At 40.9% G+C, this 12,696-nt stretch overlaps 1 protein-coding gene across 4 annotated transcripts in view; it reads left to right on the top strand.

The window, feature by feature from the left end:
* Dgki (diacylglycerol kinase iota) overlaps positions 1-12,696 on the top strand; it is a 454,067-nt gene that overhangs the window by 272,467 nt on the left and 168,904 nt on the right. For all 4 annotated transcript variants that reach the window (XM_038320431.2, XM_038320432.2, XM_038320430.1 and 1 more), the window contains one exon: positions 10,718-10,917. In XM_038320431.2, the coding sequence (XP_038176359.1) occupies positions 10,718-10,917 (200 nt within the window). The remainder of the gene's footprint in view (positions 1-10,717; positions 10,918-12,696) is intronic.

Below are 12,696 nucleotides of genomic sequence, written 5' to 3'. Positions count from 1 at the left end.
TCTCAGGGCCCACCTTCAGTGACATACTTCCACGAGCAAAGCTGTGCTTCTAAGGATTCCTTAAGCCTCAAAACAGTTTCACCAAATTGGGGACCAAGTGCTAACATACATGACTCTCTGGGGGGGAGGGCATTTAAATATAGGACACCTGGCCAATAGAGTCAGGGTTTTTTCTTTGATTCTCCAGCACTCTTCCCTCCCTTGCTTGTGTCCTGGCTCAAGAGCTCTGCAGCAAGCCTGGCTTTGAACATTCTTTGCCTGTTCTTCAACACTGAGCAGTTGCACGTGCTGACTTTTCTTCACAGTGCAACAGGGCTATTTATCTTCTGCTTTATCTGCATCAGGATCTGAATATAGTCTTTTTTCTTTCTTTTTTGGTTGCTTTGTTTATGATTGTATAATTAATGTCTGACTAGGAGAGATGCAGCAGACAGAAACGGAATGGTTAGCTGGGAGTTTAATGGTAGGGACTCCCTACTCATGTTTCCCCGTTTACCCTCTGGTGAACCTGCAATGTCAAATAAGCATCATTTATAACACAGAGTCCTGAGGAGGGGGAAGACTAATACCAGCCTGCCAAGTAGGTAGGAAAAGGGCTCTGTTATAATGACGGCCTCTTTGCCACAGTCACTGGATTGTCCCTGGTGGTCCTCTCTGGAGGCAGAAGATAGGGGAGCCGCAGATACAATCCAGATGTACCAGCTTGATAGGTCAGAAGGGAGAGTAGGGAGAGCAGAGCGGTAGGAGTGGCAATTGGTGGAGTTCCACCCCTGCAGTATGCAGTATGCAGTGTTCAGTATACAGTGTGCAGTGTCCATGGGCAGTATGCAGTATGCAGTGGGCAATGTGCAGTGTACAGTGTGCAGTGTGCATGGGCAGTGTGCAGTATGCAGTGGGCAGTGAGCAGTGTGCAGTGGGCAGTGGGCAGTGACTCTAACCTGTATGCATCAAAGCACAGCATGCTTCCCCCTGTCTAAACACAGCTGACTGAATAAATAGAATTCCGCACTGTGGGAAAAGGGAAATTTATAAACATGTGAAGACACAAGAAGCCATAGTTCTCAGTGGGGAAGTGGTTTAGTGGTGAATAAATGTAGATGAGCAGATGAAGAAGAAGAAAAGGGCCAGGACACGGGATGCTCTGGAGAATCAACCTGGATGCTGGGATCTGATCTCTGGTATTTACGCTTGCATGGCAAGCTCTCTGTCCACATGACCATCTACCAGATGCTCAGATGTTCTTTAAATAAATATTTTAATGAGGATTTTAAGTTGGAAGTAGACAAAATAGGCAGTGGAGGGATGCCTCAGAGGTTGTTCTTCTAGAGGACCCAAGATCTGTTCCAAGTACCCACATAAATTACAGCTCCAGGAGGATCTGACACTTCTTACCTCTGTGGGTACCTGCGCTCACATGCCCATAACTCTACATAAACATACAGGCATAAACATAATAAAAATAAACTGGAAAGCAGGAAAAATAATAGGGCAAAGCCCCAACTCTCACAACACCCAGCCTTTGGAATGACTACTCATATACAGTGTTAACTAGTTCTAAGTTGAAATGAATCCCACAGTATGTTGTTTAACCCACGGATATCTCAGAGGGATTTTTGACAATGTGCTTTCTTTAATAAATGAAAAGCACAGTAATATTTTGTGAAAATCAGTGTATCCAAGCAGGACCAACTATCTGCTTAGGCAAGTCTTCACTGGGCTCTTAAGAAGCATTTGCTTTCTTATGACCAGTTGACAGTTTACCAAGTCTATACAGATTCCATCTTAACTCTTACTCCAGATTAAACCAGGCCAGTGTTTTGTGATATTGCTGAGTTTGGATTTCCTGAAGCATCACTTAAGATGTCATCTCTGGTCCCTGTCTTTCATATGCATGTCCTCATAAAATGGCATTGATAAGCACTCCTAGTCCAAATGTCCAAAGTCTTGAATGTTTTTCATTGACTGAATTCAGACATTTCAAAGTCTGAATGTAGTTCATTTCAAATAAAACCTTTGATTTCAGACTGTTTTGGATTTTCACACCAGGGCTGCTCCACTGCTGAAGTCTACACAATATTCCAAAATCCAAAAAGAAAAAAGAAAAAGAAATATCTCTGAAACTCAAAACATTTCTGACCCAACCATTTTGGATAAGAAAATTCAGTTTGGATTTGGGTTTATAAACTCAACAAATAGTAGGTATTTACTCCAAATCTGCTTTGTAAGCCATATTTTTCTTCTAGGTAGGAGTGGATAGAATGTTGCTCAATTTTTTTTTTTTGTAACGTTAGTGGATACTCATGCTTATTGACTGGATCCAACAATAACTGGGCCACGTTACACATATTAGTGAATTAACAAGCGCCACATATAAGTGACGTGCTACCAAGAAAAACTGTTTCACGGGTGAGGCAAAAGAAAAGCCCACTTTTTTTTTTTTTTTTTTTTTTTTTTTTGGTTTTTCGAGACAGGGTTTCTCTGTGGCTTTGGAGCCTGTCCTGGAACTAGCTCTTGTAGACCAGGCTGGTCTCGAACTCACAGAGATCCGCCTGCCTCTGCCTCCCGAGTGCTGGGATTAAAGGCGTGCGCCACCAACGCCCGGCAGAAAAGCCCACTTTTGGGGTGCATCACAGCTCTGGGATGGAGGGAAGATGGAGAATAAAGCGATTACTTCCGGGACAGAGCTGGGAGATGCCAGGAAGAAGAACCTCTTAGGGGGTGCTCTCAGAAGAGTACTCCTTGCTCTCTAGAGGAGGCAGAGTCTCGAGAAGACAGTGGCCCCTCAGGGCAACCAGCCTGAGAGCACATGTACTTGGAGAGCTGCAAGTGGGTGCTTCAGAGATCGGACAGTTAATAAGGCTGTAGTCATGGGGAGGAGCAGGAAAAAGCAAACAGTCCTTTAAACTGTTGATGGAGGCGCTGTGGCGAAGGGTCGGGCATGATCAGACCTGTGCCTGGAAGCTGATGTGAATGAACGGAATGTCTGCCTCTGGGGCTTAATAGACAAATGGTCATATTGGCATCAGTGTCCAAGTGAAAGATGAGTATACCAGAAGTGTGGAGTAAGAAGGTTCCACAAAGGTGAAAGGGACTGGGGAGTCCCAGGATTATTTGAGCGTAGTGACCTGCTGCAAAAGGGAGAAGAGCATTAATGAATCCTAGGAGATTACTGTGGGCAATTAGTCAAAGAATGACTGCATTAAATAAGGTGGATATTGTGAAACAGCATTACAAAAGAACAGAGCTCTGAAATCCCCATAAGACGGCAATAAGCCATCTTCAATACATGCTTATGATTTTACATAATATGCCTTCCTGGAAATGCAATCCATAGGATAGCATTAGTGGCTGGAAAACTGAAAGAATGACATAAAATTAAGTATATTTTATATTTAAAAATGGATAACTGATCTCTCTAGGTTAGATGGTGTTGAGGGTCTGTTAAACCCCCTCTTCCTCATCCTTTTGCTAATGTGGATGGACAGGGGAGAAAATTAATGTATGGGATTTGGTGAAGAGGAAATGGAATCCTAAAGTCATGCTGACTGTAGTTTCCTCTTTGCACAGCATGAACAGTACAATGTTGCATGAGATAGTGTCAAACGTGTGATAGAAACTCCACTTCTAGTGACTGCAGTTGCTGCCAAGGCAGAAAATATTTAAAGTAAATTCCATATAATTAAAAACCTTAACTAGCAGGTCAAGCTTTTATACAGCAAATTATTTTTTTTAAAGATTGACATATCTGAAATCATTAAAGGCTATATATATTTTTTAGGTCATGCAATAAGCTAATAAATACTTTGTACACTGCTTGTAATTTAAGTACATCCAAAGAAAGGGAAATTCAGGCTGACTTATAGAAAGAGATTTTAAATTGAATTGCTGGAATAGGAAAAAAAAAGCTAGTTCTTTTGGAGCGTTTATCTTGTAATTGCAAACTTCAAAGAGAAGTCTTCAGTTGACTCCGTTGGTTGTGATGCATTCCTGCTAATTAAGATGATTCCTTATTGGGCACTGGGTCTCCTGATTGCCTTCTTGGGTTTTACAGAACCCATAATCAGGCATTATAATTTGTATTTCTTTCTGCCACAATTTTTTGCTATTATGGTTGGGAAGGGCCTTTCATGTTGAGTCTATTTCTAAGTAATTTAAAACTTTTCAAGACAGTTCAAAGCATGAGTCACACGAAGAAGTGGGCCCCTCACTTGCGATTTCCCCTGACTTTAGGCTCCTCTACTTTGAAGAAGGCACATTGATCTCTCTTTTAATTCACATTAAACTGTGGAAGTTCTTTTACATATCTGGATGAAGAAAGCAAAGAGTTGTTCAGTCTGAAAAAAAAAAGACAGAGATTCCCAGGCTGAGGGTTTATTCTTCTCCATGATGTGATGTCTTGTACTTTCTAGAAAATGAAATGCTCGGTGTTTGCTCATTTGATGTTGTGCGTGAGCGTAAGAACTGACGTGAAAATAGCTGATCTAATCATAACACTTGCAGATCGTTCTTCGTGTTTCTGTGGGTTTCCTGGCAGTGACTTTGTTTTTATGTTTGAAAACAAACATAAATTTTAAAAAGTGGTTTTATAATTTCACTAAGAGTTTTCTTTCTGTTTCATTGAGTCAGTATCTTCTTTCCTGGGATTTGTCATAACAAAGCAAATGGAAACCCACGCAGAGGTTCACACACGATGGCCTCAGTATGGCGGTAGGCATTGTTCTACCTACCACAGTGTCTTTCTTTGTATTTAATCATTAGCACAAAAGCCTACTACAAATGGCAACCTACGCTTCCATTGTATAAGCATAGCACAATTTACATAATAGCCCTCCCTTTATGTAGCTTTCCTGTTCCTGATGTGTGGTGTCATAAATAACCCTGCAACTAATGTTGCGTGTGAACGCTGAGTTGAAGATTGTTATGACAAATTCCTAGGGCAGAAGGCATTGATTCAATGAGATAAATGTTTTGAAAACTCTTAGTAAAAATTATAAAACTGCTTTCTTTAATATTTACTGACACGATCACAATGTGCAGAATAATAAGAGCTGATTTGGATTTAAAACTACAGGTAATAAAAGTGGCGAAGGGAAACAAATCGTGAAGGAGTTAGATATGTCTTCTAAAGTCGCCGAGCTCTGAACAAATAGTGAGAGAAAGGACAGGCTATCTTCATGATTACACTGTGTCTTTTGAAAAAGCCCTATTTTTATGTGATTGTGAATAGTTCATCCTTTATTACTGAGTTACAAGAGATACAAGTCTTTTGAGAGACGTATTTATTGCAAATAAATCCTGTCTGCTTTGTGTGTGTTCTTCATTTCTCTTTTCAACACTTTTTAACTTAATTTTATTTATAATTTACTTTTTTGAAAATGTTATACACAAATGCACAAATGTATTTTCGTCATTTTCATTCGTCTGTGTCCCTCCTTCAGCATTCCCGCTCTAATGCCCTATGTCCTCTAGGATTCGCCTTGTACATTGGTGACCTCTGGTTTTATAAGTTATGCTTAATTTGTGTTAGGGCTACACACACACACACGCATACACACACGCATACACACATGCATACACACACATACACACATGCACACACACGCATACGTACATGCATACACACAAATACACACACATTCATACACGCACACATACACATACACACATGCGTTCACTTACTTAAAAATCTTTATACATTCCGAGTTATCTTGGGAAAACATTCTCCTTTATTGTCTCCTTGATAATTTATGGTTTAAAGTTTCAGGTCTAAATAAATAACTGATCTCAGGAAAACTTTTGTGCATTAGACAAAGTAGTATTCAGGGGCTGGAGAGATGGCTCAGCAGTTAAGAGCATTGGCTGCTCTTCCAGAGGACCTGGGTTCAATTTCCAACACCCAGATGGCAGCTCACAATTGTCTATAACTCCTGTTCCAGGGAATCTAACAAATTAGTATTCATCTATTAGACACATGTATTATTTTCTCCAGTGTTATTGCTGAATGGAGTTTCCTCTTCTGCAGGATTGTCCTGGATCTTTTCCAGAATTCTATTTCCTTCCATCCATTTATTTTTACATCAGTGTGCACTGTCTTGCTTTATGCGCCTTTCTCGTAGTTTTGTTCTTGGACAATTTTGCCCATATAGATAATACAGTATTTAGATGGATCTTGCCCACACCTGCACCTTCTTTGTCTTCCCTCCATCCCTGTCCCTACCAAACTCACCTTCCAAGTCTACCTGTCCCCTTTATAAACTTGTGACTTTTGGTTTTGTTTTGAAAACCGTTCAATTTAACCAGGCCGTATATGTGACCAATAGATTTGAGCTGTCTGCTGGAGCTTGATGTGGTCTCTGTGGGCACAAAGGCAGTGATTCATCTCCCTCTCCATGAGTCAGACTATAAACAGACTAGACCACAAGCAGTGGCCTTAGACCACAGAGGTGCGGTCATCACATGGAGTAGAGAAAGGTGGAGCTGTGATCTGCATTCTTTGGCTGACGGCCCCTCTATGTTGCTCAGAGTTCTTAGGTCATGTCTCTTTGGCTCTGTCCCCTCGCCTTGCTTTTCCCTTACAAGGATCTTTGGGATTGATTATGTTGTACTCACTTCAGTGAAGCAGGGCAGCTGTGCTTCTTTCACATCCGTTGTTTACTCACATGGGAAAATGTGCGTTTGCTGTGTGTGGTTTCATTGCTAGAACACAGGCATCATTTGGTAATGACGGCACGGGCGTTGCTCTGCCCACTGCAGGGGTTTTCTTGGCGTTCAGTCTACCATAGTCTCATTGATTTCCATGAAACTGCAGGTTGACTTTTGTCCACATACTGTCTGCCCTTTTATCCATTCCCTATGGGTTCAGTTAAAGTGTTTGCTAATTACTGTCTCACAGACGGTGGGCTAGCATGACACATTCCTCTCTGTGTTGCTGAGACCAGTAACATCTATCGATCTGTTTCCATCTTCAGTGACCCGTTCCTTCCTGCAGGATACAATTTGTTACTAAGCTTTACTGTGAGATCATTTCATTTCTTCCTTCTTAATGGATCAGTGTCTTCTTTGTATGTCAAGTTCCATTGATTATCTACTGAGTAGATGATTTATCAAATGTAACCTAAATTCTGTTTTATTGTTAGCTAGTACTGTTTTAACTTTGCCTTTTTCAATCCTTCCTTTACTAGATACAAAACATGTCTGCTATAAATGACGAATACTAACAGTTGAGAGTTAAAAATATCAGCAGCATGTGTTTCTTCCCAGATTTATTCAAATCTGCCGTATCCCATTTTTCAGGAAATATTGCTGATTCTGTCACTATTTTAACTTTCAGGATATTACAGTTTTAAAGTAGCAATTATTTCTTCAAGTAGATTTAAAACATAGAGGTCTTCCTCTAAATTGGACCATAGATTCTCAGGTTAATGTCTTTCTAAGACTATGAAATTGATCAGGCATTTTTTTTTCCTTTTTCTTTTTCTTTGTCCTGTTATGACCTTACTAATAACCTGTTAGTGCTGGTTAGAATCTATGTCTATTGAACAAAAACTAAAAAGGCACATACACAAAATTACTGTCAGGGAAAAAGGGTACTTGGATTTTTCAAAGTCTTGTTATTAAAAGCAGGTTTGCAAACACAATATAAGTAAAATTATTAGTGAATTTTAGATTTCTTACACAATGACTAGAAAAAGAGTTTCCAGATAAACTCCACCTTTTTTAAATTACCCCACTTTACTTTGACAACGACTGGACATTTATACCATGGCAGATAGAGAGAAAGAAGGAGTGATGATTCTAGATGTGGAGAGTTTGTATTTGAAAACATGATATTGTTGAGTTATAGGCATAACCTAGAATCAGAAAATACTAGCACTGAAAGAGATTATAACAATAAATCCAAATCAGTTCTCATCTGTGGAAAGGGAGATGTGTTTAGTCCCTCTCTAAGTAGTTAATTATATGGACACTCATTGGGGAAGTACCCCTGCCACCATTGCTATTTAGACTTCTTCAGTATCTAGTGCAGTGGAACTTTCCAGCATGCTGATGTTCACTTTAGTTATTAATAAAATTGGGGAGGAGCAATAAAAATTAATGACATAGACTTATGGAAAGAGAATGATTGCTAAAACTTATGTGGGACATTGAAACATGGTTAATAAAAACTCAGAGAGAGAGAAATTGGGGTCAACCTGAAGATCTGAAAAGTAAAACAGCCAACCACTGGTCCTTACCTCAACCTCAGTCTGAAAATGGTAATTCTGCCTCCAGGAATCTCAGAAGGAGACTGTTGAGAACTATTTCCTCCCATTTTATAATCCTCTCTAGGGATGGGATTAAAGGCATGTACCGCCATCATTAAAGGCATGCACCGCCCAGTTTCTATGGTAACTAATGTGGCTACTGGGATTAAAGGTGTGTGTCATTGTGGTTATTGGAATTAAAGGTGTGTGTGTCACTATGGCTACTGAGATTAGAGGTGTGTGTTTTCATAATCTAGTCTGTAAGGCTGACCAGTGGGACTGTTTTATTCTCAGATATTCAGGCAGTCTTTATTTATTAAGACACAATTGAAGCGCCACGACAGGACATTGTGAGCTAAGTGAGCATGGTGTCACTACTAGTTGTCTAGGTAGAGTTTCTTCCTTCTTGACTCACGTAGTGTGTTGGAGAGGGAAAAACCCATATTGTTAGTTTCCCTGAGGCTATTGAAGCACAGAAGGTGGATTAGAGGACGCTAGAAGAACGAACCGACAAGAGGACAGCCTGTAGATTACCTGCTCATAAGTCACTAGCTGCACCGAGTCTCTGTCTCTTCAAATGCTAGAAAGAGAGTGGGGTTAAATGGGGTGGCTTTAGTCCTAAGGAACCAAGGGCATAAGACATAAGATAATTGTTAGAACTCTGGAGACAAGGCCATCTGAAAAGCCTGTTGATTGTCTTTGTCCTGAGAGTTGTACGTAGGAAGCGGTATTTCGAAAGGGAGTTACTTATTCCATGAGAAGTGGGCCGGTTGTGTGAGTCAAAGAGTGAGAGGTAGGTGGCTTGGGAATGGAAGCACAGAGGAGGAGTAGCCACTGCCGGAGAGGATGCTTGAGAAAGAGAGAGGGGCTCAGTTGTTGTGGAAAAATGTCCTAGGTAGTTGGCCTTCAAAGGAGGGTTTATTTTGGCTCACAATTCAGTCGGTGGTCACTTGGGCAATGCATTTGGGTTTATACCAAGGCAGCACATAATGTGGGGGCACGTCATAGGAAGAGCAAATTAAAAGGGGGTAGGGTCTTGATATCTCCCTCAAATGCATGACACCAGTGGTCTAACTTACTCCCAAAAAGCTCCACTCCTTAAAGATTCTGCTATCTCCAATAATGGCGTGGGCTGGAAAACACACATTTAACACATCTGATTTCAGAGGGCATTCAAGATCCAAACAGTGGGCCTGAGTGTGATAGCCCAGGTCTGAAATACCAGCACTACACAGGCTGAAGCAGGAGGAGTGAGGCTCCAGGTTCAGAACTAGCTGCACCGCAGCATCTTCTGATAAAAAGAAATGATAGCAATGGCATCATCAGCAACAACAACCCTCCAAGCCATGGAAGGTGGAATAAACACTTTCTCTTTCAGATTGGGAGTTTTTTATATTTCTTTTTTTTAATTTCTTCTTTGTCTACAATATGGCATATTATATTGATTATATTTTTCTATATGTCCTGAGAACTATTCCCAACACCCTGAGCTAAATTATCCATCATTCCTCAATAGGCTATGTTATTTCATCCATAAATCGTGTCCTCATGGTCCCCCCTTTAATCAGTAGGCTATAGTGTTACATCCACAGTCGTTTCCTGAGAACGATGAACATGTTTTTCTCAGCATCTTTTTATTTACCATGTCTGTGGATGTACAAACACCAGTATTTTCGTCACAGGTTTTAATTCAAAATATTTTGATTCTGTCTATAATAAGGATAGTGAAATATCTATTGGTTCTTTATAATCTTTCACATCATTCTAATTATATTTGGGCGTTTATTTTTCAAAATTTGTTACAGAGTTGATTTCCTAAGTATACTGGGTTAGATTTTAGACTTTAAAGTCTTAAATTGAGTAACTCATTTTTTATTTTTATCCCCGTATTTACTAAAGCAGATTTGAAATCATTTTAAGAGGTTTGAGTTAAAAAGAAAAATCTTGTCTAAGTTTTAAAACTTACTAAGGATACATGGCATTAGTTACTTAATGGAAATAGATAACACAAAGGAATGCTTGGTGTTAATTAATTTGACATGAGCGTTGTCAAGATGGCTCAGCAGATAAAGGCACATGACATGCCACCAAGCTTGACAATTCAACACCTGGAACCTACATGGTGGGAGGAGACTCCATTCCTGCAAGTTGTCCTCTGACTTTTATATGTGCCGTATAACATGCAACCCAAACATGCAAGGTGCATGAAAATGTGTTCATACTTTTATGGGCACAGCTACATTTAGATTTATACTGGGTAAAACGCAAAGTTCTTATCTGTGGGAGTTTATGGTACAGTTCCTCAGAAGGTTTGCAGATGTGATTCATTTGTAGCTATGGTTTCTTCAAGTTCTTACTGTACTGATGGCTAATGATGCTAACAGAGGCTTTTGGTTCTCTACAATGGCTTTAGGTGTGACTTCTCTGAAATACTAGCCACTGACTCTCGGCTCTTCTTTGCCTTGTTTGGACAGGCTGCCCTGCAAGTTGGGGGCCATGGAGAAAGGCTGCACCAGTGTCGGGAAGTGATGCTTCTGACTTACAAGTCCATCCCCATGCAAGTAGATGGGGAGCCATGTAGGTTGGCACCCGCCATGATTCGGATCTCCTTGAGGAATCAGGCCAACATGGTACAGAAGAGCAAGCGGAGAACGTCCATGCCTTTGCTCAATGAGTGAGTCCTGGCTTGCCTTCCTGGGTGACAATGAGACACGGGAAAGCAGGTGACAGAGCATGTGCATGGTCTGGGGACCTCACTGTGTTGGAAAGGGGAGAAAAGTCAAGGAATCACCAGAGGCCCTAGATTGCTCTCGTGGGAACACGGGCAATCAATTTTACTTTTTATTGGATAGTTATTCAACCTTCTTTTGGGTAAATTTTGCTGTATGTAAGATAGATGATTTTCCTCCACTGACCACTGAATATATTGTGTTCAGATGAACTGGTTTTAATTTTTAGTTTGGTTTAGGGAGGTCTATCACTTGCCCCTTGTTGTGCTGCATTTCTTTCTGTCAACGAGTGATCCCTTTCCCTACCTTTCTATTTGGGGTCCCATGTCCTCGATTCAGTTTTGCCTTCCAAGGCAGCATCAACTGTCCATACTTAATTTGACTCACTGTGTTTACTTTAAACACCCAGTAGCCCTTCCTTCCTATACTTTTTATTTTTTAGGTGTTTTGATAAGCTGATTCAAGGTAAGACAATGAAGAATAGGTAACATAGAACATATGTTCTTTTTCTAGTGTCCTTTACTCAAATTGGTAACTTAATTGTCTGTTTGGGATTGGAGAGATAGCTGGAGAGAGAAGAGAGGATTCGGGTCATCTTTTTGAGTACCTTCTAGATATCATGTCATCATGCCTAAGGTCACTTAAGAGCTTAGTCTTGGGCCATTCTCTGTCACAGTGAGGGACCTCAAAGGTGCACCTCCTGTCTGCTCTCCGTATTGCATGGTTACCTGTCGTACTGAATGGCTAGCTTCCTGGCGGTGCCTGCAAGGCAGGGGCATGCTTGGCCATGTGTTCATGAAGTCAAGGTGAGAATTTGCACAAGTTCCCAGAATATCTGATGACGCAGGTGCCGCAGCTCCTGTCACCTCTCTCCGTGGCAGCATATGCTCAGGAAGAGCGCCAGACAGCGCTCTCCAGGCACCGCAGCTTCTGGCATCCGCTTCTAAGTTGGAGGCTGGCGTGAGAAGTCCGCTTCCTCTGTTCTTGGAGTCCGGACTTCCTGGAACATTGTCCTGGTTGTTTCCCACAGCTTCCGTTACTCCTTTTACTCTGAGTTGATAGTTCTTGCTTTATTTACATTTTGCAGCTGGCAAAACTCTTGGCGCATTGCTGATGCTTTCCGTCCTTGCTGCCTTTTCTTTCTTCTAGGTTGAAGACGTAATTGTTGAGTTTATATGTTAAAGAAGGACAAGATGTTGACGGTTGTACATGGGTCTCCATATGTCTTCTAGAAATGGTAGTCAAACCATGACACCCGGTGTGGTAGAAACCTTAGAACTAAGGAATGGAAAGCTACCTCCGGATTTGTGCAGTGGCCGAGGTGCCTAGGCCACTTATAGATCACCTATGAAAAAGATAGAATAAAGCTTTCTTTTATATAAAACCAAAAATGGGTTTGCTATCACTGAAGTGAAGGGTACGGTCTCATGACCTTCTTAGGTGTAAAACTGTTTTCAAGTGTTCAGTTTCAAACAACTTTTACGCTTCTGTCAAGAAAGAATTTGACTTCTCTAGGTAATTCTGTTGGTCAGAGTTCATTTGGCTTTGTTTATGTGCAAGATAAATACTCATGAGGGTTTTGTTTTGTCCTCATGGTATGTGTGACATATGACACTTCTTGCAGTTAACTGTACAGGTGGCCAAGAGCAGCCTCATCTATAAAGATGCTGACACTTCCTAGTTGGAGTTGTATTCCCATAGTAACAGCCTCGTGTCACACAGGA

This window comes from Arvicola amphibius, chromosome 2, assembly GCF_903992535.2.
Source record: "Arvicola amphibius chromosome 2, mArvAmp1.2, whole genome shotgun sequence".
Classification (NCBI taxonomy): domain Eukaryota; kingdom Metazoa; phylum Chordata; class Mammalia; order Rodentia; family Cricetidae; genus Arvicola; species Arvicola amphibius.
Note: the sequence above shows the minus strand (reverse complement) of the source record. Positions and strands in the feature narration are given on the sequence as shown.